Source organism: Penicillium maclennaniae (genome assembly GCF_028827695.1).
Source record: "Penicillium maclennaniae strain IBT 15551 chromosome Unknown utg000003l:1.0-5670915.0:1.0-5674809.0, whole genome shotgun sequence".
In the NCBI taxonomy this organism is placed as follows: Eukaryota; Fungi; Ascomycota; class Eurotiomycetes; order Eurotiales; family Aspergillaceae; genus Penicillium; species Penicillium maclennaniae.
The window spans coordinates 1,195,594-1,220,287 of record NW_026623215.1 but is presented as its reverse complement, the minus strand read 5'-3'; the positions used below and the strand labels follow the sequence as shown (position 1 = coordinate 1,220,287).

Genomic DNA, 24,694 nt, shown 5'->3' with positions numbered 1-24,694 from the left:
TAGCCATCGTCCGTGCTCATCGCGAGGTGATCCTAGGACTCGGCGTTTCATTATATGTGTCTACGGTCAGCTACTATCGAATCGAGTGGAGCGGTCGGCTCACTTGACTCCAATGCCATCACGTGTATAGTCAGGCATGACCTGGACTACTTTAGAAAGGCCTTTACCCGAGATCCACCCTTCGGAGTGGCGAGACAAAGTCCCGGAGATATGCTTGGCCAGATAAGACACCACTTTACAAAGGGATCGGGGAAACCTGCCCACCGCTCTGGCTCTTGCTCAGGCTACCTGCTACTGCTACTGCTACTGCTACTGCTACTGCTACTACTGTGATTGTACCCAACTCAAAAAGAGAGCAATGGGCCCCCCGCAAACACTTGTCCACCGCCGGAAGGGACGAGTCACCCCCAGCCAATCCACCCTAACGAAGCACGGATGATCTGCGACCAGCCATTGCTCATCCTAGAACCACGTAGTGAGCGCTTGCACGTCCGATCTGCGCCAGCACCAGAAAAGGCTTACCCACCCTTTCACATCGGGACCCTTTTGAGGAAGGCACTAGCCTGCATGCACATCGCCGGCCCGTTGCACCTGGTGGATCAGCCGGAAATTCACTTCCACTTCCCACGCTACGTGTTCCAGAGAGAGTTATGTGCTGGCAGAAACCACGAGACTCATTTCCCCAAAAGATGAAAAAAAAAAATAAAAAATGGGATTGACCAGAGTGAACTAAGACAAAGATGAAAAAGAGAACAAGAACACGAACGCCGGTGGCCCTGCGCACGCACCCGTTAATGCGCCCGAACCCCTTGCCCTGCCAAAGCAAAAAATAAATAAAAATGAATGAAAGAATTAGACCGACTCTCCTAGCATCGAGCATCCGAGCATCTCATGCCCCCATCTCTGGTCCTTCTCCGGCCCCGGGGTCCAGGTAGTCGGCCCGTTCCGCGGCCTCGTACTCCTGCACTAGGTCCATGACCACGGCGCGCGCTTCGTCGAATTCGCCGAGGCCGTCCGAGAAAGGCGCTTCTTTCTTGTATTGCTCGATGAAGGCATTGCGCTTGCGCAGGCGGTCGTACTGGCTCAGAATACGCTTGAACAGAGTGGCGACCGAGGTGTGGTTTGCCAGCATGAGACCACTCACGCGGTGGGTGTGCTGTAGGTACGGTGACTTATTGGTGAGCGCCACTTGGATACTGGCAGGGCCCCAGGGGATGAATGAAGCAAGGCGACGCTCGCGAATGCGCAGCAGAGACTTGTGTACATCGGTGGGATCGGCTTCACCTTGAATGATGTTGAGGATACTGATGTAGCAGCTGGCCTTGCTGGGGTTGATGGAGACCATGCGGTTCTTTGGCTGGAGAAGGCGTCGCATCACATCCAGAACAGTGGTCTTGCGAACGGTCTTGGCCTGCTCGATGTTATCGCCCGTGAATGGTGTGTAAGAGGTGAGTAGGAAGTGGCTGCGTGGCGTCGGGATCAGCGAGGCAATGATTCCTGCTAGGTCATTGTGCATGTAGCCTGGATATCGAAGTGTGGTCGTAGAGGCCGACATGACCGTTGAAACCTGCACCAGTCAGCTCGGAGTTTACTATAACGAGGTCGGAGTGACACTGACAAGCTGGTTAGTTTGGTGGAAAGAAGGCTCTTGCACATGAAGTCGATCGGCCACAATTCTTGAGAGGGCTCCATTGTCCAGGACAACCTGGTGCTCTTTAGTTTTCCAGTCACTCAATGATCGTTCACAAGGGTTCGTACCACAGAGTCGGCGTCTTGTGTCAATCGCCGCATCGCAAGTAGACTGTTGTAAGGGTTGACAACCACATCCACCGATTGCGTATCCGGGAAGACGGAGTATGTCTGAATGAGCTTCTTGGGGAACCGGTCGTTCATCCGCTCCAATATGAAACTGCCCAATCCCGATCCTGTGCCTCCTGCAATTGAGTGTAATAACATGAATCCCTGCATTCAGAAGTGAGCTTCAAGCATGATTTCCCGCTTCGAGAAGTTCATACCTCTAGTGAATCACTTCCATCTGCTTCTCGGTCGATCATATCAAAAATCTCTTCCTGAACCCCTTCTCCCGCCGCATAGCCAGCGCCCCAGTTGTTACCTGCTCCAATGCCTTGTTGTCCAACGAAGAAGTTCTCGGGGTTGTAGATGTTTTTGTAAGGGCCGGTTTGGATGTTATTGAGGACCTATCGTATTCTCAGCCATTAGCCGATCTTCTAGATGATGCATCGCTCATCTCTTCAAATTGGAAACCATACCCTAGGTTCTAAGTCGAGGAGAATTGCTCGGGAATGTATCGGGTATCATCGCTCTGTCGGAGGCCAGTTAGCTTCGGCTGCTGTACCGAGTCGAGCAATTGACCATGTAGCCCGCTCAATCTTTGTTATTTTTCACCTGATAGAAGAAGACATCCTTGCGATCTCCACCCTCGGTCGCAAACTCCTCTAGGTTTCCGTCTTGGCTGATTCCGTGCTCCTGGCACAGCTGTTGCCAGAACTGACTGCCGACTATGAAGAGGCGAGGTTAGCGACACGCGTGCATTATTCGTAATTGCATCAATCAGCCCGATGAGGTCGACCCCGGGGTATAGGTCATCCTGAAGCTGAAAGATCGGGCGAGGATTCCGGAGACCTCATACCATTGTTGCCGCACTGGCCGGCTTGGATCGTGATGATTTCCCTGCGGATCGCAGAATGTCAACGCCATGACCTTCGAGAGACTCTTGCATATCTGTAGATCTTCTGGGCCACATACCTAGGCATCTTTGTCGCCAGGCGCCGTCGATATGGTTTGGTTCACGCGTAGCCGCGTTGGACGCGGGGAACTTTTTGGCCGGCAGTGATTAGCCTCAGGCATCAGTGTGGTTGGACATCAACAATGGGCACCGAAAGTCATTTCTCCGTCACATTTCAAGGATAATTTGGCATTTATTGCGATTTTCAGAAGGGTGTACTTCTCTCCAAGGATATGCCTTTCTAATTTTTTTTTAGCATATATGTTGTCCATGTTTTTCCTTTAGGCGATCTACCTCTTAGAGACCGTAGAAGCACGAAGAAGGTATTGTTGAAGTTGGCTTTGCCACTGATGTCCTCAGAATCCCGCTTTACAGGCTGTCACCAAGTTCCCAACTCCTGCAACAACGCCATCAACAATTCTCACTCGACGACCTTCCTCCCCATAGGCCTGAATACAACCTTCCCGAATTGCTTCTTCCATGCCTGCCATGCCCGCACAGCCTAAGCAAATTGCACCAACAGGGCTCGATGCACTCTTCAGTAACTTTTGAGTGGCATCGATGAGTCTTCTCTTCACTTCATCCCATGCGGTTGTATGCAGTTCGACCGCCGTAAGCCCCGTGGTCTCAACACCCGCGAAGCGCGAAGATGAGCCCTGACCCACCAACATTTCCTTCACAGCTCCGTTGAGCTCATCTTTCCATGCACTGCCGGTCGTTATGATGCCAAATGTCTCTTCAACCTGCTTCTTCTTCAGAGCTTCCGAGCTCACAAAATCAAATCCGCTGATCAGGGACAAGGAAGCAACAACGCTAGCTTCGAAAATGCCCGTCACATACTTCTTTCGTGACGCATTGGTCTGCTCAAGCTCTTTGATGCGCCGTCGCAACATTCCCACCAGAGGATGGCAAGAGTAGCATGCCACCAAAAAGGCATCATATTGAGGCACGAGCTCAAGAGCAGACGTGCAGTTCAGCGCCGACTTGGCCGATTGCTCGCCATTATTGATGCTTGCGATGGGCTCGTATACAGTGCCGTTGATCGTAAGCGTCTCGTTTGGAGCTGTGAAATATTTGAAACGCACATCGGCGTAGTTGAGTCGGTCCAGGATGGGTTTCAAAGCTTCTGTCATATGCGTGGATGTATTGGGATTGATTACCAAGATACGAAATACACCATCGTCCGATGCAGCCATTGCGTCGAATGTGGTTTGAGACAGAAGGAGAGATAGACAGGAAAGATGAAGGCCGCACGCAGTGTAGTGCGGTCGATTCCGCACGGCCATTGCGCGATGGCAGCTCCCGCTATCGGTTGACTCCGCAGCCCCTCCCCCGCCTTCATTTCTTCAACTCCTCAGCATTCACAATGCCTCTCGTTACACAGAATCTCCAGCCCCGAATCATCCTCGGGTTGATGACCTTTGGTCCTAGTGAGGACAAAGGTGCCCGCATCACCTCACTTGACGAGTACAATCGCTGCCTGGATCATTTCCAGCAGCAAGGCTTCAATGAGGTCGACACCGCACGTATCTACGTGGGTGGTGAGCAGGAAGCCTTCACTGCCAAGGCTAACTGGAAGGGCCGGGGCTTGACACTCGCGACTAAATGGTATCCGCATCAACCCGGCGCGCACAAGCCTGCCGTCCTACGTGAGAAGCTCGAGCTTTCCCTCAAGGAGTTGGATACCGACCAGGTTGATATCTTCTATCTCCATGCCCCAGATCGCTCAGTCCCTTTTGCTGAGACTCTTGAGGCTGTCAATGAGCTTCATAAGGAGGGAAAGTTTGTCCAACTGGGTCTAAGTAACTATACGGCCTTCGAGGTCGCCGAGATTGTTACTCTCTGCGCTCAGAAGGGCTGGGTGCGTCCGACAATCTTCCAGGCCATGTACAATGCTATCAGTATGTCCCCTACTTCATGACCTCTCACTAGCGTGGCTCTCACGTATGTTGGAAGCTTTCGCTCACAGTTGTTATCCAAATAGCTCGCAATATTGAGACTGAGCTGATCCCAGCCTGTCGCCGCTATGGCCTCGATATTGTCATCTATAATCCGATTGCTGGTGGTCTATTTTCCGGAAAGTTCAAGACTCATGACATACCCGCTGAGGGGCGATACAGTGATACTAGTGCCACAGGTGCTCTTTACCGCAAGCGCTACTTCAAGGATGCGAACTTTGATGCTCTGAAAATCATCGAGCCTGTGGTTGAGAAACATGGTCTCACCCTCGTGGAAACAGCGTTGCGCTGGGTGCGCTACCACTCGGCTCTCAACATCGACAATGGTGGCCGGGATGGTATCTTGATTGGAGTTAGCAGCTTCGGCCAGCTCGAGACCAACCTGCGGGACCTGCAGAAGGGCCCGCTCCCAGAGGAGGTGGTGAAGATTCTTGACAAGGCGTGGTTGATCACGAAGCCTACATCTCCGAATTACTGGCACCTGGATCTCAAGTACACATATGATACCCAGGAGGCTTTGTTCAAGCCCAAGTCGAAGGCTTAAGGGAGGGCTCCTGAACGAGGTTCCTAGAAGTGAATGCTATGCATCTAGTACGTCGGACCGAGAATATACTAGGGTTGACTGTTAGTAAATCAGTCACGACACTTCATGGTGTATGTAGGCTTACTGGAGTAATCTTCTTGTCCTGATCTTAAGGTTCTAGACTGCATACTCTATCTTGTCAGGGAGCTGCATCAAGCAGCAGCTACAAGCAACGTGATATACCTAGATCAGCTGGGTTGTCTGATGCCTTGGTCCTTGAACAAGATCAGTCGGTCTGAAACAGTCTCACCAGCTGCTATTTTTGGTCACATTCCATCAGCACCTGAGAAAGGCATGGCTATCTTAAGTTTGCGCTGGTCTAAGATGGTACTAGCTCCCCGCTCAGGGACAGGTCACGTGGAAGTGCCATCCCCAATGCGGAATATCGTGATGACGAAGGCGTCCATTCCTTGAACATCGCAGAGTTCCCCAGCTTGTCTCCAAGCAATTCCCGGTTAAATTTCTTATTCACTTGCGATAGTCGAATCTTTCCATTGCACCGTCTGCGAAGAAAATCTTGGTCACACTACTCTTATCGCCTTGGCCCCTGCACCCTGTTCCCCTACGTGGCCGCAATCTTACGTACTCCGACAAGTTGGCCGCATGCGAATCACCCAGTGACCGGTACTCTGGATATATGAGCGAGATCTTGCGGATTGGATATACCGGTACTTTCAGCTCAGATCTAGATCTCTGAACAAGAGAGACTTTGCCAGAGTCTCCAGTTCTTATCTGTTATCAGGAATAGGGTAGACGGCCACCTTGAGCGCAAAAGGAGGCGCGTGAGATCCCCAAGCGACCGTCGAAGAGAACGACATTGTGGCGGATAATATTGAACTTGGAGAATCGCGGGTATCTACCACCCCGGAGCCGGGTCGCTATTCCCAAGATTCAGACGACGACATGGTTGTCAACCGCCCCCCATTGCACCGTCCGACGGATGGCCGATCGCAGCAACCGTTACTCAGAGATGACCGCCGTGGCCGCCTCTCGCAATCTAGTCTTGGAAACGGGGATGCAGAGGGCCGGCCCATGTTGCATCACACCCGCCGTCCTACCATCCGGAGTAAAAGCCCTGAACACGATGCTGCCGAAGCAACTCGAAAGAAGTACATGATTGCCGCGGGCTTTCTCCTACTTAGTCTGGCTAGTTTCGTCGTTCAGACAGAGACGGCTGTATACATTCAGCACGAACTGGGTTGGAACAAGCCTTATTGCATGCTGTAAGTTTGGACTTGACCGGCACCAAACCTGGATAGATCAAACCAAGAAGCACCCCGTTCTCCTACCGAGAATCATGACTGACCAAGTCCTTTCCCCGACAGATATATCACTCACGGCTCCTGGTCACTGCTTTGGCCTTTCCAGCTCCTGATCCTTCGAATTCAAAAACGCAAGCTATCATGGGAGGCGTTTTGGCGTCGACATGTCTTTCTAATCAAGACCACTGCCCAGATGGTAGAGACCCAGGAGGTCCATCTGAGCTCCCGCTCTTCCCACCGTTCTCCCGTCCCATACATGGTGAAAACTATCGCCTTCGTGACCACCGCGCTGACAATCGCCGGTGGCTCATGGTACGTCGCCGTCAACATGACCACAGCCAGCGACTTGACTGCGATCTACAACTGCTCTGCCTTCTTTGCCTACGCCTTCTCAATTCCTCTTCTCAATGAGAAATTGCGGTTTGACAAGGTCTTCGCCGTTGGCATTGCCATCGTCGGTGTCCTGGTAGTCGCATATGGTGATCGGCCAGACAAGAAGGTCTCCAAGGGAGGTACAACCAAGGATGACCAAGAAGCAAGTAGTCGACTCTTGGGTAACATTGTTATCGGCGTTGGTAGTATCCTCTACGGACTCTACGAGGTGCTGTATAAGCGCTTCGCCTGTCCTCCAGAGGGCACTAGCCCCGGCCGGGGAACTATTTTTGCCAACGCCGTTGGCAGCATGATTGGCTGCTTTACTCTTTTGGTGCTGTGGATTCCTATTCCGATCCTACACATTCTCGGCTGGGAGACCTTCCGCTTTCCCACCGGTGAGGCGGGCTGGATGCTTCTCGTCTCCATCTGTGCCAATGCCAGTAAGTACCATTCTCCATGACGCTCATGAATCGAAGCTAATCCATATGTAGCATTTTCTGGGTCATTCTTGGTGCTCATCTCCCTTACTTCACCCGTCCTTTCATCCGTCGCGGCACTCCTCACGATTTTCCTCGTCGCAATCGTGGACTGGTTCCGCACCGGACAGCCGCTCTCTTGGGCCGCTATCATTGGCGGTATTTTCATCATGGTCGCATTCTTCCTCTTGAGTTGGAGCACATACCGAGAATTGAGCGAAGAGCGAAGGAAGCGCCTCGAGAACGATCAGGTCGAGTCGGACAGTGACTAATAGACCAATGGCGTCATTGACGCTTATTCTATGCCCAGGTGGCTTTTGTCTTGTTGTTTTAGCGACTGCTCAATCATTCTTGTTCTCGTGTACAGTTCTGCTCTGTTCGATCGAACTGGATCATTTTCCCCTTTGAAACCCCGGAGGAGCATGTATTAGAAAAGGACGAGTCTGCCCAAGTCCGATTCCCTTGACCCAATCAAGCATCTTGTTCATATAGAATTTTGAAGCTGCTTTCAATTCTTCATATCTGGGCAGAAATGGCTATCAACCTCGGAAATACTACCGAGCCGTATATCCTCCATCTACCGGCAAGCAAACTCCAGTAACCCAGCTGGCATCTTCGCTTGCCAAAACAACAGCCATCCTGGCGATATCGTCTGGAAGACCCGGGCCTTTCAGCGGATGTCGGCGGTTCAGGTCCGACCAAGGAGTCAAATGAGTGGTTGTCTCCTTGAAGATGGCAGTTTGGGTATCTACAGCAGATGTCAGCCTCAGTATCGGATCGTTGGTGAATCGTTTGTTTTGCAACTCACAGCCAGGACAGATTGCATTAGCATGGATTCGATGAGGCGCATAATCCAGAGCCATCTGTCTCGTCAACTGGCTGACTGCCCCTTTTGATGCACAATAAGAAGCTATTGGCGCTTGACATTAGTCCTGACAATTTGTGAATTCATTACTCCCAACTTACGATTCTCCGGGCCTCCAATCATGCCCATAATAGATGAAATGTTGATGATCCATCCTCGATCCCCCGAAGAATGTGGCTCTTGCGCCAGCATCTGCGTAAGAGCATATTTACAGCCCAGGAACACAGACTTGCTGTTCACCCGCATCGTCGTATCCCATGTAGCTTCGTCCGTCAAATGTAGCACAGCTGGTGCGCGTGCCTCGATGCTGATTCCAGCATTGTTGACCAGACTGTGCAAGCAAATGATCAGTCTAAATAAGAGAAAGTCGGTGATCCCCGACGTATGGCTCTTACATGTCAAGTCGGCCGTACTCCTTCACGGTTACCTGAACCAAATGCTCCATTTGTGTCGCGTCTCCGACGTCAGTTTGCGCGAATATCGCAAGCCCTCCATTTTCGGCTATCAAGTCGTGTGTTGTGATCTCGGCTTCTTCTTGCGATCGGGCTGTTGGCGTCAAGTCGGCGCAGACAACTTTTGCGCCTTCTCGTGCATATCTGACGGCGATAGCTCGACCGAGTCCTGAAGATGCACCGGTTACGATGGCGACTTTGTCTTGGAGACGGAGTGACTTTGCCATGTTGTTCTTCTGGGTGAAGATGGAGGTTTGGAGAATTGGAATCGGTCATCTGGCCGAAGAGGGGGGGGGGGAGTGTGTTCTTCTTATAGTTACTGCTGATCGCAGGTGATGATCACAACAACTACGTCTGGGGCCCACGACCCAAACAAATGTTAATGAGATGGCTTCAATAAGAAGTTCCATCCTTTCCTTCATGTCTGATGAGGCTGTAGATCTTCTTTCGGAGAGAGGAATGATGAAGGGAAGGCCTGCCGACAGGTGTTATGAACCGTCCGCTAATTCTTTGGGGAAGCGGGTCATTATGCTGTCGGTTCCAAGACTGGAAATCAAGCCGAGAAGTGCAAGCCCTGGAGTAGTACGTTCGGTTCTTATCTTGCAGTGGATGCTCCTTTGCATAGCTAATCGAAAGCCCTAAGGAGTCCCGTTCTATTCTCTCATTCCCTTGTCAAATTGTGATAGTTGTGAAGACTTCACAACAAGCTTAGGTCCTAGGCGGAAAGGGACCCGAGAGTTCCACGTCCGACAACATTTCCGTTTCTAGATACTGGTCCCACCATCTACATCGTGCTTTTACGGGCTGTGAACCATCAGGAAGCTTGAGTGTACAGCTAACGAAATATACCTAAGGCTCCTGTGGAAGACCAGAGTCACAACGCGTTCTCTAATTCTCATGCGAAACAACCCCTGTTAATAATAGACCTTTCAAGTTTCCCGCAGTCATTGTTGATCTCTCGATTCACTAAGTCCTTGCTTTGGTCTCTTATCTTCCATGAATATTTCCAAGGGTCTATGTCGTTCGCCATTGGCAAGGTACACATTGTCGAGGTTGCGACAGCTACCATTGTGTTGGTTTCCCATGGACTAAAAAATTAGACAATGTCTTTCCAGGCGATTCGTGGTTTTTAAATAGTCTCTTGGGAGCCTCTTCTCAGATTATATTGTACTTTTGCTTTCACGTTTGCCGAGAATCTTCAATCGCAACCCCAAATTCAATTAGATCCTCTCAATTCCTTGGATAATATGTGGATACCGGCTAAACGACAAACTTTTGAGCTGTGCAAATCACATCGCCAGGAAATGATCCAGTTAAGATCATAGCCCTGTTCATCCCGATCGATATGATTGCCCTCCTTTCCTCGCGTCCATTCGTCTTTCAACTTAGCGACATGGTACTTCGTAGTCCAGCCAAGATCTCGCTCAATGCCCGACAGTAATTCGAGGACCGCATCCTGTTCATACTCTTCCTGAAAGACCTACCCGGCAACGAACAAAGCCTGCACAGAATTGACTCGGAACGGATCTGTCGAATTTGCAGGACTAATACCACATATTTTTCAGGCATGGTATACAACCTCCTTAAGAGCATGTCAAAATGATCTCAACCGTGCGGAAACAGTCGATCGAATAGCTGTCGACTCTTGCGGCTCGTTTGCTAAGAGCAGGATTTTGGCTTGGTGGTAGCTTTGTACTGTTGCGGCACATAAAGGTAGATCGAACCAAATTTGCTCAAATGTATCGAAGCTTAGGTCGAGCCTTTGGCTTGCACGGCCTACTCTTCTTATACGAGCGGTCCGATGGAAGGATGGTGGGAGGGAAACGTGCCATCTCCTTCTGTCATCAATATATTCCATCTTTCCAAGAGGTATTCTTGGTCAAGCCTGATGGAGAGCCGCTGGACGAGACCGCGATCAATTGTGTTGACAATTTCTTATTTTATAGATTGTGTAAGTTAGTATGAGTTTCTATGATGGGCATATGCATATATTCAGACTTAGGTCAAGTTGCAGGATATACCGGCATTTGCTATGGGTCAAGTCCCGCTGGGATAGTATACAATGTACTTGGTGAATGCACCTATGGATCTATACATAATTTCAACAACCTCTCCACCCTTTGCTTCGAACTCCAAAAAGCTGTCCGGAATGATCAATTGCTGGGATCTTATGATTACTCAACCAGGGTAGAATCTTTATCCATCGAGGACCAAGCTATCATACAGACGGAAATAGTTAACATTCATCGAATACAGTACCTAGCGAAGTAATACACGGGTAGCATCTACGACGGCCATTGTTTCTTCTCGGTCTCTATGCTTCAACATCCGCTATATTTTGACCTACGATCCGGTTGAATTTACCCCGGCTTTTATCACCTGTGAAAATCGATTCATCCGGACAGAGAAGCGTGGCAACTATTGAATGCTAGTTCGTGCCCTGCTCCCGGATGATGGGTTTGAAAATGGGCCTAATGTCGGCCATCGTGCGTTTGCGAGGTCGTGGATTGGGAAACGGACTACCACGCGACGGTTGCTTTCATTACAACGGTTCATCTCACGGATGGACCGAGTGTAAGCTATTGAATAAAGAGGCGACCATATATTCTTCTCAGCGACGATGGAAACATGAGGCCATTTATCGGCGTGCAGGATATCTCCAAGATGAGTAATTCCTCGATCCAGCCGATTGGGGATGGGGAATAGGCACGGTCTCTTACGACAAATATATCTCATGGATGACTTGTGATTGGGTTTTCCCGGGTGGTCAATCGTGTCGGATGAGGTCAGACCCTGCATGTCATAGATCTTTAACATTTATTAATAACAAGGAAGAGCAGCAAAGCTACCATACCGACTACGGTACAAAGTCCGTAATAGCTATACGAGTGCTGTACAAGTGTCAAGTGGATCTGATTCGTGAATGATAATGCAATTGCCCCCTCCGATCATTCAGAAGGACTCGTCATCAGGTAATTTATGCGTCTATTACAGGGTGCCGATCGGACTCTGTTCAGCCCCTTTTCTGTGTCCAGACCCGGGATGCCGGATGCCTATCTGTAGCTTACCGGGTGTTGTTGTGGGGGTGCTTGGCTGGGTGCAGACTCCCAAAATTGACATTTGGTCAAGTGCCAAGGCTTTTTGCTATCTTCTATGTTCTCATTTTTCTGTGTGAAGGGGGAGGGAGACAGGAGGTGTCTGAAATGATGTGAGGCCAGGATATGGTAAGTCACAAAAAAACAAAAAGGACAATGATATTGACGATGTCAAAAAAAATAATATGAAACGTCAGCTACATGATTCGAACATGTGCGGGCGAACCCAATGCATTGCCAAACTGTGATCAGTTCAGTAGATAATTCTAGTGCATCGCCTTAACCACTCGGCCAAACTGACGGGATATATTTCATCCGAAAGAGATCCACTTGTTGTGCAGCATGTCATAGAGGTTCGTCGCCACTATGTCCTGCCGTATCTCGGATCCCCCGTTTTTCCCGATAACGCGCCCCGGCCAATCTTCCGCTGCTGTGCAGGTCAACCCGGCACTATAATTGGCAGACGGGTGAATCAACCCCCAGTCGGATGCTAGGGGGGAGAACACATTGTTTCAGTATTGCCTTGAGTCTAGTCCCAGGGGAATCTTTCAGCTCGGCTTGGTCGCCGTTGTTCCCCCCTTGTCTAGGCGCTAATGTTGTCTTCAAACTATTTATATCCATCTGTTGCGAGGCCTTGACCCGCACTGAGACTACTGGAGACGTACCTGAACTGGTAGTCTCCCGGGCAATGGGCCCTCAAGTGATACATACAACTGGAAGAACCGAGCCACAGAATCACCGAAGTTGAACCCCCCAAGATCGACTCAGACTCCGCAAGTGTGCATCGTCCACGACAGCTCAAATCTCAGCGTGGCGCTGACCCACCGCGTCAAGCGAGATTTGGCCGCGCCGCGATTGGCGTGGACCAGATGTTGGTGCCTGCAAAGTCCACTTTTCTCCGGACGCGTGAGGTCCGTGATTGGCGCGCAGCCCCCCGGATCCTCCTTGGGCGAAGAATTGCCTGCGATTTGCCTGGATTTGCCTAGTCTGGTCCTGTAACAGGCACCGTACGGCCCCATCAGATGGCGTTCCTTGTACGAACTACTCACAGGCTGGCCTTGGGTCCTTGGGTCCTTGGGTCCTTGGATCCGTTTCTAGGTGGCAACCAAAGTCATGACGTCTTCTACTCCAGGAAGCGATCTCACATTCCACACTGTGTTCTAAGGGTTCGATGACAGGATCTAGCCCTTCACAATGGCCCTGTCAGAATTTTCCTCGGACTCCTGTCATCCTGGCGCGAGGGGAGTGGAAAGTGTAATCCTTTGTATACTTATGTAAAGAGTCAAGGGCGCAAGGGTAGATCTGTTCACTCAAGATTCCAAATACGAATACCACCTTAGACATATTTGCGCACTACTGCACCATTGCACTACGGCAATACTGCAATACTGCAATACTGCACTATCCAGAGAGGCTACGACGCTGCCTTGTAAGCCCAGTGAGAGAGTAATTTCCCCCCCCTGCCCATCAGAGGCCCGCTCGGTCCGGGTATTACCGTGTACGGTAAGGGCCCCCTCCTGGGTTGTTGTTCTCCCAGGCTGTCTCTCTCTCTCTCGCTTTCTCGCCGTCGTCCCTTTCACATCCTCACGACTCTCTCTCCTCCCTCTCCCCCTCTGTGGCCCTCGTCGTGGCCGTCCATTCCTTTTTTCGCCTTCGCCATTGCCTTCTTCATCACCATCACCATCGCCACTATTCTCGCCTTCCTCTCGATCCTGCCTGGTGCGGAAGATTTAAATGACCCTCCCTCGAGGTAATTAGAGACCTCCAGATTCTTGAGACTTTCCACAGTCGTTGCGGGGAAGTCGAACGGTCTGGGGGTCTGTTCGTCCATCTGGATCTTTTCGACCGTGATCTTCTCTTCATTTCATTCAATCAATTCAGCACAGCATTCATGGCATCTATCTCCCTCCCCCCGCAGTCCCAGTCGGGGTTTCCGCAGCATTTCGATTCTTCAGCCCCAGCGAACGTCAATGCCAGCCATCGCATGAGCATGCCGGCCCCATTGCCCAATCCAAATTTTGTGTTCCCCGCCCGGGACCCTGATATGAGCAATTCTGAGCGTGCGCCTCCCGCCTTGCCAGTATTTTCATTCAATCCTGGGTCCAATCAAACTCTACAACCTACACCGGCACATAATCCTCGAGCGGGTGGTCACCGCCGGCGACACAGTGAATATGTTGGCGGCGACCAATTGGTAACACCTCCCGGGGACGACAAACGGGAAGAACCTTCATCTCCGACACGGCCGAGCGCGCCGTCGGTATCGCTCCCTGGAAGAGGCCCGGGCCGACGTGGGCATGCGCACCGTCGATCAGCGGCGGTATCTGGTGTCGACATTAACGCCATCAATAAGGCGCTCGCGTCCAATGTGACCGCGGGAAGTGCACCCTGCACTCCGGGCGACCGGCTCTTCGACAATGGCCATGAAGACATTTCTCGACCAATATCGTACTCCGCTGGCAGCCTGGGTCGTCCAACACCTCCAGCATCCCCTCAATTTGCCCCTGTTCCGCCAGTTCCCCCTGTGCCTCCTATCCCGGCCGTGATTCAGGTCCAGCCGGCCCCGAGCAATGAGCATGAAGAGATCGGGCGCCCTGTCTCGGCTATTTCAGCGGTCTCTAATGAGAACTCTCCAAACCACCATGCAGTTAGATTTGAGCAGCCCGAGAATCCCCCGCCTGTCCAGTTGCGACCAACACAGAACCGCAGCTCCAAGCCGCGGCCCAAAACTGCCGATGCATCCCTGGCTTTCGACTTGATACAAAGCCAAAATGTACCGGATGTACCCGCTGTCAAGCGTTCAAAGTCGACTGGACACTCTCGATCACGCAAAAGCATGTCGACGGGGAACCTGGAGGCCATGCTCTCCAACAATGGGACCGACGATGCACACTCGACGGACACGTCTCGCCGTTCTTGTTCTGATGATGGCTCGGAATCTAGCGGCAGCGAACATGAAGGAGATGGAACTCCTCCTAAGAAATCGCGCAAATCAAAGAAGGCGAAGAAGCGTGTTCGCTCGTGGGCCGGTGCTATCTTAACTCGCGGTAAAGGCAAGAAACATACAAAGGCAGAGGTCGATGACAAGAAGAGGCCACCTGCGTTGACACCTCCTATGCTTACGCGGACCAATTCGGAGGTTGGCTCTGTCTTGGATGTAGACTTTGATAATGACGATGTTGTTGTCCTTCGGACGCCAACCAATCCCGAGGGTAAATTTGCAACCGCGGAGTCCGTCCGTGAGGAGCCTCCGTCGCCTGTGCCTGCCTCTGTCCCCAGTCTTGAAACATCATGGAAACCGCGAAGCTTTTATGAACAGACCGCACAAGATGACATGTTGAGCAGCCCGATCATTGACCTTGACGCCGCCCTGGGTCCTTTCAATACCCCCGACATGCGACAGAGTGCTGGCGCTCCTAGCCAGTTTTCTCTTGCAACCCAAAGAATGTATAGTGGTGGGCGACGTGGAGAATTTGTCGGTCCAGAGATGCGATATCATCGTCGCACCGAGAGTGCTCCTGTCATGCAGCCATTCGATCGCAGTTCTCTGGGTCCATTCCGACTTGGGGGTGTGACTACCGAAGCGCCGGACGTCTTTTACGAGGAGAAGAAGAGGATGCTTTCCTGGCCGCAAGCCAGTCTCCCAGGGGCCGCATGACACCAATACAGAGTGGCAGAGATACCCCGGCCCAGAGTGGTCGAGCGTCATCGGCTGAAATTGTTCGTGTTCCTGCAGTGCCAGAGGAGGATACCTCATCCGTCAAGTGTGGTGACACAGCAAGCACCGTTGGTACTGCGGGCACTGCGAAGACCGCGAAGACCGCAGATACGATGACCAGGGCGCCCGAGGCCGGCTCTCCCCTGAGCTCCCCCGAGCAAGCTGGCCTGGGCATTCGAGCGAACGATAAAGTCGCCGGTCAACCAGAAACTCCTGCGCTGGAACGGCACCTGGTCGATCCACTGCATGACGCTGAGAATCCGTATAATGGTCCGCCTCAGAGCTCTATCGAGATTCTAAAAGCGGAAGAGAGCATGCCCAGACCGCGAATTCCTCCTAGTCCTGATGTCTCTCCCGGATTCCTCGCCGTCGACAAACGGCCGGCTACATCCCCTCACGAGCTGCCGCCCAGTATCCCTCCCTTCTCCCTGTCTGCAGGTGTCTCACCTTCGAATTCCTCCTTTCCATCACCAGATGCTCCACGTTCGTTCAATGACCGTAACTTCTCGAGTCACTCGTATCATCATCTCCCTTCGGAATATCCCTACGCTTCGGTTGAAGATGTACCATCTCTCACCAGCAGCGCATCGACCATGACCAACACCATGCACCGCTTCTCGTCTTCGTTCTTCCCTCGTGCTCGTCTTTCTACGGATCGAGCTGCGTCTTTCTCCGCTGCTGTCCATCGGCGCTCCAGTCAAGCGAATTCATCAAAGAGGTCTAGCTTGGCCAGTCTGTCGAAATTGGTTGGTGGTCCTAATGCCGAACGCAGCAAACTCCACCACGAAGAGAAACCCCCTGGCGATGCACCCGATTATTCCAAGAAGAAGGGTCACCGACTCAGTCGACTCATGCACTTCTGGAAAGTTCGAGACAAGGAGAAACCCAACAATGAGGCGAGTTCCTCCGAAGGACCGTTGTAAGAGTTAACTCTTTGGTTCTTGATGCATTTATTTGATTTCCCGGCGCAAAATCTCGGCATAGCGATATCCTGTCAGAGTCCTATTTTCCTCACTTCGCTTCTCTTCCGTTTCTGCCTACAACGCTGCCTGGGCACTTCCGGTTCTGTACATATTTGGCTCCGGTTTCTTGTGGATTTTTTTGTTCTTCTCGGCGGCTTTTGCTACCTTCCGTCTCTTTGTAGACGTGTCATTACGAATTCTTTTTAACTCTCGGGATGCAATAGCTGGCCCCCGATGATATGCTCTATTCTTGTCCATCGTTTATGTACCGGTGTGTGTGACGCCCGGGTTGATTGACCTTCTCTACGATCGCTATCTTCAGACCTTCTCCTTGCTTATTCTTTCTCCTCTTTGCACCGAGAATTCTACTCTAGACGCGCTTCAAGCGAGTCTTGATTCCTTCTATTACATGGTGTGGTTGAACCTATGTGTTGTATGTATTTGGTTTGGTGTAGTGGCAATTCGACATTGATAAGCCGATAAGCCAAAAAGTTTCCCTCCCCCCACATTTGCTCTGCATTCCAGCACTTCCCGGGATACCACCAAGTCCTCTAGTATACGACAGTCTATACCCCAAAAGCAGTAATGCCTCAAGCAAAGAGTGACCGCAAAAAGACCCACGCCCCCTATCAGCCCAGACTCCAGGGTCTCGAACCGAAGAACCAGCCAAAGCCAGCTGCACCACGCACCCGCCAACAAAAAAAGCAAACTGATTGCAAACTCAACTCTGAAGACCATGACTCCAGCGCAATCGACCTCTCAATTACCATTCCCATATCCCTCCAGCAGCTTCTACTAGACGTCTTCAAAACAGCCCTGTTCACCCGGTCACCTGTATCCACCCAATCTACAGACACCTTAGACGCCGCTTCCGAGCCAGACAATGCGCGTCCAGATGCCACTGAAGGAGCCCAATTAGACACAAAATCACTTGTGCAAACTATCAAAACACATCTATACCAGCGCGATTTCGACTCCGCTTTTACAGAGGCGGATGATTCTCTCCTGCGCGTTTACGCGCTGCGATGGAGTGCTGCGCGCGCGCTCGGTTATGCGGGTATCTTCAAGGCTGTTCTTCGTTACATGCGTGCTGAGCAGGGTCTGACTGCCAATACGCGGGTTGTGTCTATTGGTGGTGGCGCTGGTGCCGAGATCGTGGCACTTGGCGCTGTTTGGAGGGACCTGCATGACGGTGTTGAGGGGTTAGGGGATCGTCTTGAGAAGGTTTCGTTGAAGAGTAGTGATGAGACAGAACCACCGAAGCCTGCATCTCTTGATGTTGTGGCTGTTGATATTGCCGATTGGTCGAGTGTAATCGACCGGCTTCAGAAAACGATGGGTTCATCAAATGTACCTACTCCGAGATCATCGAAGCATCAGCCGCCATTGACGGGGTCGAATGCTTCGGAAGGAGGGCTTTCTGTCTCGTTTCTGAGGACTGATGTCCTTACTATCTCGGAGCCTGAGCTGAAAGATGTCTTGCATGGGACCGCTACAGCGACGACTCCGCCTTCTCTACTGGTGACACTTATGTTCACGCTCAACGAGCTCTTTTCTACTTCTATGGCGAAGACTACTGGCTTGCTTCTGCGGATGACTGAGTTGCTTCCGCCTGGGGCGGTGTTGCTTGTTGTTGATAGCCCGGGGAGTTACTCGAGTCTGAAGTTGGGGAAAGATGGGGTTGCGCAGGAGAGGAATTACCCGATGAAGTTCTTGCTTGATCATACGCTGCTTTCTGTCGCGGAGGGCAAATGGGAGCGGGTACTTTCGCAGGATTCGAGATGGTGGAGGAGAGATACCACGAGGCTTAGATATGAGGTTGGCGAGGGAGCGGGTTTGGAGGATATGCGGTACCAGGTGCATTTGTATAAGCGGTTGACTTAGGGTAGGATCATATGGAGGGGACATACGGTATATAATGATTCATGAGCATAATTTCTACCATACGGAGGAATGAGAAGGTAAGTGTTTGGAGTAGAGGTATTGGTATTGCTACAGGTCAGAAAAAAGAGTGGTCGAAGCCACTTCGCGCCTCGGGGGAACATGCACTGTCGATAGAACGCCCTCGGACACGGCGAGCGATTAAATGGTACATTTCAGTAATGGGCGCCGCTAGCCCTCACTTCCTAATATCAATATCCTAAGAGCGCAGGCCCAGCAAGAGGCTAGTGCTCTTGCCGCCCTCCTTGCCATCACCACCAGGCAGATATGTGACGTTGGGGTTAGCAGCCAGAGTCTGCGCGATCTCACGACTGGCATCGATACGACGAATCTCAATCAGACCATTACCGGCCTTGGCGACAGCCTTGCTAATAATCTCGGCAGACTCGGCTTCACCCTCGGCGCGAATAACGTTGGCTTGTCGCTCCTGCTCGGCGCGCTCGACGATGAATCGAGCTCGCTCGGCGTCTTGCTGGGCAATCTGCTTCTGCTCGACGGCCTTGGTGAACTCCTTGCCGAAGGTCATGTGGGTGATGGAGACGTCCTCGAGAGCGATGTTGAACTGCGCAGCGCGCTTGAGAAGGTCGGTGCGGATGCGGTTGGAGACGGCTTCACGCTGCGTGATGAGCTCGGCGGCATCGAACTGGGCCACGATGGCTTTGAGGACTTCGTTTCCGATGGAGGGAGAGAACACGCTCGTCGTAATCGGTACCATATGACTGTTGATTGCTTCGTTAGTTCTGCATCGAATAGATTCTCGGTGGTAACTTTTACCTGGTAGATTTGGGGCAGCCGCGGCACATCCGGACGGTGCAGCACACGGAGCGTCAATGTGACCATTTGCAAATCCTTACTTCCGGTAGTAGTCGAGATATTGCGCGGCTTCGTCCGCACGTCGTAGATAATAGCCCGCTGCAACCAGGGGACCAACAGGTGTGTGCCTTCGTTGACGACTTGCTCCTGCACACCAGACAGTCGATCGAAGATGACAGCCCGCGAACCACCCTTGACATCGTAGAGAGAGGCGTTGAAGAGCATGGCACCGACGGCCACGGGGCCGGCCAGCCGGTAGATATTCTGAAGGGCGTTGGCCATGATGAATAACGTGGGTAGAGAGATCACCTGGAAGCAGAATAGCACCAGACTGATGGATGATGTCGAAAATGTGCTTAGTCATTTTTGCCTAATGGCCGCTGAGAACGCCCGTAGTCCAACTTTGCCCGACTCCGTCTTTTCCCTTTCCGTATCCCCCGTCACCTCAACACTCTCGCTCTCCTTCTACTCAATCACACATCTTCACAATGGGTGGTGCTGTCGATCCTAAGAACGGCCAGTGAGTGCTTCCCTCGACTCTTTGTTGTGCCGTGGCCGCCCAAACCCTGTGTCTGTGTCCGGATGCACCCGCTCGGGCGACCGCCACGGACCACGACCCGACAGCAGACTCCAACGATGCGATTGAATCATTGGAGTGGATTCTGACCAGCACATATGCTAACAACGAATTGCAGCTTCATCGGCAACTGGGGCGAGTTCGGTACGTTGATCAGCCTTCCTTGAATTCTTGAATGCGCGTGCGAGATACCGACCGACCACAATCACCTCGACTTGGTGAAGACATGGGCTCTCACGACAGGAGAAATATTTGCGACTGGACTCGACACTAACACAGTTGGTCTGCAGGTTGCCCGACCCCCCAGCGCATCGCCACCTACGCCCTCTCGTCCAACCGTCAGCGCCCCTTCGCCGGTGCCTTCCACGCCGCCATCTTCAACGTCTTCCGCCGTTTCCGTGGCCAGGTCCTCTACGTCGCCCCTCCCTTCATTATTGCTTACGCGGCTATGAACTGGGCTGTTGAGCGGTAAGATCTACCTACCTATAATCCGGAATTGCGTGCCCAGGGCGAGGCTAACGTCTCTCCACAGCAACGACTACCTTAACTCCAAGCCTGGCCGTATGCTTGAGGGTGGTGGTGAGGAGTAAATAGCTCCTTTCTAATTGCGTTGAAACCAAGGATGGAAAAGGTTATACCGGGGCACGAGATGACACTCCGTGCTGTCGCAGCTGTATCAATTGTACAGTAACTAGAAAGCAATCGACAATTTTGGATTTCCTATGTCTCTCAATGGGTCTTGCTATGCTTCTCAACCGAGTTTCGAGAGAGTTTTCGCCTTTTTTGATGTAGTATATGATCTATAATCTGGGTGGTGTCACTGGTCAGCGTGATTTGAACAGCTTCAATTGGCCCAAAAGTCTGGCCTGCCTCCGAAATCGTTCAACACGGGTCCAACAAGGGTCCAACAAAGCTCCGACAGCCTTTGGTCTCTCTCTCTCTCATTCTTATTCCACTCGATTCCAATTGTTCCATCCCGATCGCTGCCCGAGAGCCAAGAGTGATAGCCCAAGTGAAATCTCCCCTCAGTTGCCTGTCTGGGTCAAAGTGGGGACTTGGCAAAAATCGCCCAAAACAGGCAAACTCGCGCAGCTTTTACTTTTTTTCTCGCATGCTGCGAAGTCTTCGTCCTTTCTCTCCTCTCCGATTTTTATCAATTAACACTCGTCTATCTTACAAAATGAGCGAGATCCCTCACCCCACTATCCAGGGTATGTCGTCCATCTCCATGTCAAATGCACATATAGCTGTCACTGCCCCGCCTCGTCATCCCACATCCCACATCCCACTTCCGTCACCCCTCCTCAGGACCTCCCCTTCGGTGAACCTCTATCGCTGACTCCACTAGATGGCTGGTTCTCCGAGCGCTCCTCCATGTGGCCCGGCCAGGCCATGAGCCTCAAGGTCAACCAGGTCCTGCACCACGAGAAGTCCAAGTACCAGGACGTCCTCGTCTTCGAGAGCAGCGACTACGGCAATGTTCTTGTCCTCGACAATGTCATCCAGTGTACCGAGCGCGATGAGTTCTCCTACCAGGAGATGATCACCCACCTTGCCATGAACTCCCACCCCAACCCCAAGAAGGTCCTCGTCATCGGTGGTGGTGATGGTGGTGTCCTCCGTGAGGTCGTCAAGCACGAGTCCGTCGAGGAGGCCGTTCTGTGCGACATCGATGAGGCCGTCATCCGTCTCTCCAAGAAGTACCTCCCTGGCATGTCCGTCAGCTACCAGCACCCCAAGGTCTCCACCCACATCGGTGACGGCTTCGAGTTCCTTAAGGCCAAGCAGAACGAGTTCGACGTTATCATCACCGACTCCTCTGACCCCGAGGGCCCTGCCGAGAGCCTCTTCCAGAAGCCCTACTTCGAGCTTCTCCGTGACGCTCTCCGCGAAGGCGGTGTTATTACTACCCAAGGTTGTTCGTTCCCTTTTCTTTTGTTCCAACTTGCCCACTGCCCATCTCCTCCCTTGTACTCGTCAATCCGTCCATGTCTCTTTCTTTCTTTCTCTCTTCCTTGTTATGATTTTTTTTTTTATTTATGAAGAAGCAAATTGGCTAATTGAATCGCACTATCCGCCAACCAACCCGCTCTACGGGCTCGGTTTTGCGGAACTGTGCCTTTTGTCCAACAGCCGAGAACCAATGGCTCCACCTTCCCCTGATCGTTGACCTCAAGAAGGCCTGCGGTGAGGTCTTCCCCGTCGCCGAGTACGCCTACACCACCATCCCCACCTACCCCTCCGGCCAGATCGGCTTCATGGTCTGCTGCAAGGACGCCACCCGCAACGTTCGTGAGCCTGTTCGCTCCTGGACCCGCGAGGAGGAGGAGCGCCTGTGCCGCTACTACAACCAGGACATCCACCGCGCCAGCTTCGTTCTGCCTAACTTTGCTCGCAAGGCTCTTGGTGCTTAGATGAATGTTGGTTGGAAATTAAAAAGAAGAGATGAATATATCATGATGAATGAACCTCGTTTCTGGGTAATCTTCTCGTGTAGTGTTGTAATAAAATTTAGTCAACTTAGTTGAATTTGACCTGGAAGGAGGGACCTTTCAATATACCAATATTCCAACGAGCATGAAATATCTAGGTGCAACATTTGCAGGCACTCGAGAGAGACAGAAAGCAAGAACAGCAAACTTGGAGCTTTCACCTGGCACAAATGAGTAAATTCAGATGAAAGACATGATATGCCAGTCTGTAGGTTCTAGAGAAGCTCCAAAATAATAGAGCCCTCAGTGATAGTGATATTAAACAGATCTTGAGGAGGTCCAATTCCCAGCCATTCATTCACTCCCACAAGCTTCGAAGATCACATTGAAATCTCGTGTCAATCTCCGCATAGCTATGATAATAGTGTTTAAAATCAAGAATCTCAAGAAAAGAAAAAGGCCTCAAAGACAGGCAATTCCAAGATTTCCGCGACTTTGAATCTGTGAGTCGGAACTAGTAGGGCTCCAACGTTCATCCCACTGCGGGCACCAGCAGTTGGGGATTCCCAGACATTTTTCAACAACATGGCTGGACATCCGTCCTGTGGCTTTCATTTCAATGAACTAGACCACCAAGAAGCGCCTGGACAATTGGCAATCGGTCACGTCTTTGAGGGCATAGAGGAGCTTTAAGGCATATTGTGAATCCCGAGGTCCAATCTCATAGTATCAAACACCCCGCACCCCACCTCCCACTACTACTACCACTTCTTTATAACGTCTCCAACTTCCAGGCACATGTTCAATATTGAAATCCTTCGTTTAAAAATGCCCGAATACAGACACCATATTGCCCTCCTAGGAGTAGGCACCATCGGTCTCTCAATGCTAGCCCTCCACCTCCGCCGGCCCGACACAAAAGTAACCGTCTTCGACCCACGCCCAGACTATGAAGTTCTCCTTCGCGCCCAGCTCCCTTCCTTCCTAGACACAACTCTATCAGGATCCCAACCCGATTCACAAAATGCAATCACTGCTCTGATCGAATCGTCCCGCCTCTCATTGGCAGCATCCATTCAAGACGCCGTACACGGCGCAACAATCATCCAAGAACAGACGCCGGAGAAACTGGACTCGAAACAGGCTCTTTGGAAGGAGGTTACGAGGTTTGCGGACCCGGAGGCTCATCTTTGGAGTAGTTCTTCTGGGATTGCAGCTTCAATGCAGGTTGCGGAGTGTGAGCAGAATGTGAAGGAGAGGTTGGTTGTTGCGCATCCATTTAACCCGCCTCATTTGATGCCTCTTGTTGAGATTGTACCTGGAGAATACACGCGATCGGAGCGTGTGGAATTTGTGAAGGCTTATTTCGAGTCTGTGCCTGGTCCTTCGCATCTGCCTGGTTCGAAGGATTCGCGGGACCAAGGACAGTATTATCGGCCTGTCGTGCTGCAAAAGGAGGTTCCTGGGTTCGTGGGCAATAGGCTTGCTTTTGCGCTGATGCGGGAGGCGTGTTATCTTGTTGGAGAGGGGGTGGTATCGGCTCGAGATCTGGACTCGATTGTCACTTCTAGTCTGGGACCGAGGTGGGCTGGGAGTGGTGTTTTTGAGAGTTATCATGCTGGTGGTGGAGAGGGTGGTATTAGTGGGTTCTTGGACAAGTTGGCGCCGACTATGAAGGATGTTTGGGGGTCTCTGGGACAGATTGATATTCAGACGGAGGGAGGCGAAGAGAAGTGGAGGGATGTTGTTGTTCGAGAGACGGAGAAGGCATATGGCCCTTGTACTTCGGAAGAAACACGGCAGAGAAAGGAGGTGATGTTGCGGGGGACTATTGAGATGCAGCAGCAGTGCTGGAGTAAGGAGTGATTTCTATTCCAGAGATGTCGAGGACGTATTGCAGACCTGCGTAAACACACTATATTGCGCTATTAAGTTTCTCTTGAAGTACGGGATGCGTCTTCCTGCAACCGCCCGGGAATATTTACATTAGGGCAAAAGAAGGCATCGACCGCAACGATAGCTAATGATATCCCATTCCACCAGGCGAGTCCTTCTGCCCGAACCTTCTCCCAACCCCCCATCGTCCCGCTTACAACCTTTGTCGCCGCTTTGACTATACTAGATCATCATTCATGCTCGGAAGGTTGAAGATCAGCTCTTTTGAACAACGGTCTAGAATAGAGGCACTTGCAGTATTCTGAGGGCAAGAATTTCCGGAACGAACAACCGCATGATGACATACGACAGCGCCACAGCGGGATGCAGCGGTGAAATTCGATCCTTACAAAGAAAGTCTTCCTTTTACAAAATGCTGGAAATTATGTCTAGATAGATCAGTGAGGGCTATTGTAGGTCATTGATCCCTTCTACTTTGGTCCAATGCGATTTACGATGCAAGTCATAGGTGGTAATCGACAGACGCTCTATCGCATTCTTATA

At 51.5% G+C, this 24,694-nt stretch overlaps 10 protein-coding genes across 10 annotated transcripts; 7 read left to right on the top strand and 3 right to left on the bottom strand.

Moving 5' to 3' along the window:
• Positions 1–889: 889 nt before the first annotated feature.
• Positions 890–3,942, bottom strand: N7477_002561 (gamma-tubulin mipA; the record flags this gene model as incomplete). Its single annotated transcript, XM_056964224.1, has 6 exons — positions 890–1,567; positions 1,619–1,705; positions 1,759–1,962; positions 2,016–2,198; positions 2,407–2,519; positions 3,120–3,942. The coding sequence occupies 6 exons, from the start codon at positions 3,940–3,942 to the stop codon at positions 890–892; spliced, it is 2,088 nt and encodes a 695-aa protein (XP_056824177.1).
• A 170-nt stretch (positions 3,943–4,112) lies between these two features.
• N7477_002560 (aldo/keto reductase family protein) lies at positions 4,113–5,248 on the top strand (the record flags this gene model as incomplete). Its single annotated transcript, XM_056964223.1, has 2 exons — positions 4,113–4,647; positions 4,716–5,248. 2 exons carry the CDS (start codon positions 4,113–4,115, stop codon positions 5,246–5,248), a joined length of 1,068 nt encoding a protein of 355 aa, XP_056824176.1.
• A 942-nt stretch (positions 5,249–6,190) lies between these two features.
• On the top strand, positions 6,191–7,672 carry N7477_002559 (DMT family transporter; the record flags this gene model as incomplete). Its single annotated transcript, XM_056964222.1, has 3 exons — positions 6,191–6,510; positions 6,598–7,364; positions 7,416–7,672. The coding sequence occupies 3 exons, from the start codon at positions 6,191–6,193 to the stop codon at positions 7,670–7,672; spliced, it is 1,344 nt and encodes a 447-aa protein (XP_056824175.1).
• A 282-nt stretch (positions 7,673–7,954) lies between these two features.
• Positions 7,955–8,944, bottom strand: N7477_002558 (SDR family NAD(P)-dependent oxidoreductase; the record flags this gene model as incomplete). Its single annotated transcript, XM_056964221.1, has 4 exons — positions 7,955–8,148; positions 8,209–8,310; positions 8,367–8,596; positions 8,661–8,944. The coding sequence occupies 4 exons, from the start codon at positions 8,942–8,944 to the stop codon at positions 7,955–7,957; spliced, it is 810 nt and encodes a 269-aa protein (XP_056824174.1).
• A 4,759-nt stretch (positions 8,945–13,703) lies between these two features.
• On the top strand, positions 13,704–16,453 carry N7477_002557 (putative cell wall proline rich protein; the record flags this gene model as incomplete). The annotated part of the gene is made up of 2 exons (XM_056964220.1): positions 13,704–15,381; positions 15,417–16,453. 2 exons carry the CDS (start codon positions 13,704–13,706, stop codon positions 16,451–16,453), a joined length of 2,715 nt encoding a protein of 904 aa, XP_056824173.1.
• A 624-nt stretch (positions 16,454–17,077) lies between these two features.
• N7477_002556 (25S rRNA (uracil2843-N3)-methyltransferase) lies at positions 17,078–18,376 on the top strand (the record flags this gene model as incomplete). The annotated part of the gene is made up of 1 exon (XM_056964219.1): positions 17,078–18,376. The coding sequence occupies one exon, from the start codon at positions 17,078–17,080 to the stop codon at positions 18,374–18,376; it is 1,299 nt and encodes a 432-aa protein (XP_056824172.1).
• A 256-nt stretch (positions 18,377–18,632) lies between these two features.
• phb1 (prohibitin subunit PHB1) lies at positions 18,633–19,528 on the bottom strand (the record flags this gene model as incomplete). The annotated part of the gene is made up of 3 exons (XM_056964218.1): positions 18,633–19,090; positions 19,146–19,152; positions 19,208–19,528. 3 exons carry the CDS (start codon positions 19,526–19,528, stop codon positions 18,633–18,635), a joined length of 786 nt encoding a protein of 261 aa, XP_056824171.1.
• A 206-nt stretch (positions 19,529–19,734) lies between these two features.
• N7477_002554 (ubiquinol--cytochrome-c reductase subunit 8) lies at positions 19,735–20,413 on the top strand (the record flags this gene model as incomplete). The annotated part of the gene is made up of 4 exons (XM_056964217.1): positions 19,735–19,766; positions 19,942–19,967; positions 20,114–20,291; positions 20,356–20,413. The coding sequence occupies 4 exons, from the start codon at positions 19,735–19,737 to the stop codon at positions 20,411–20,413; spliced, it is 294 nt and encodes a 97-aa protein (XP_056824170.1).
• A 590-nt stretch (positions 20,414–21,003) lies between these two features.
• Positions 21,004–22,237, top strand: N7477_002553 (spermidine synthase; the record flags this gene model as incomplete). The annotated part of the gene is made up of 3 exons (XM_056964216.1): positions 21,004–21,034; positions 21,172–21,741; positions 21,957–22,237. The coding sequence occupies 3 exons, from the start codon at positions 21,004–21,006 to the stop codon at positions 22,235–22,237; spliced, it is 882 nt and encodes a 293-aa protein (XP_056824169.1).
• Positions 22,238–23,083: 846 nt separating this feature from the next.
• N7477_002552 (uncharacterized protein) lies at positions 23,084–24,121 on the top strand (the record flags this gene model as incomplete). The annotated part of the gene is made up of 1 exon (XM_056964215.1): positions 23,084–24,121. The coding sequence occupies one exon, from the start codon at positions 23,084–23,086 to the stop codon at positions 24,119–24,121; it is 1,038 nt and encodes a 345-aa protein (XP_056824168.1).
• Positions 24,122–24,694: the final 573 nt, after the last annotated feature.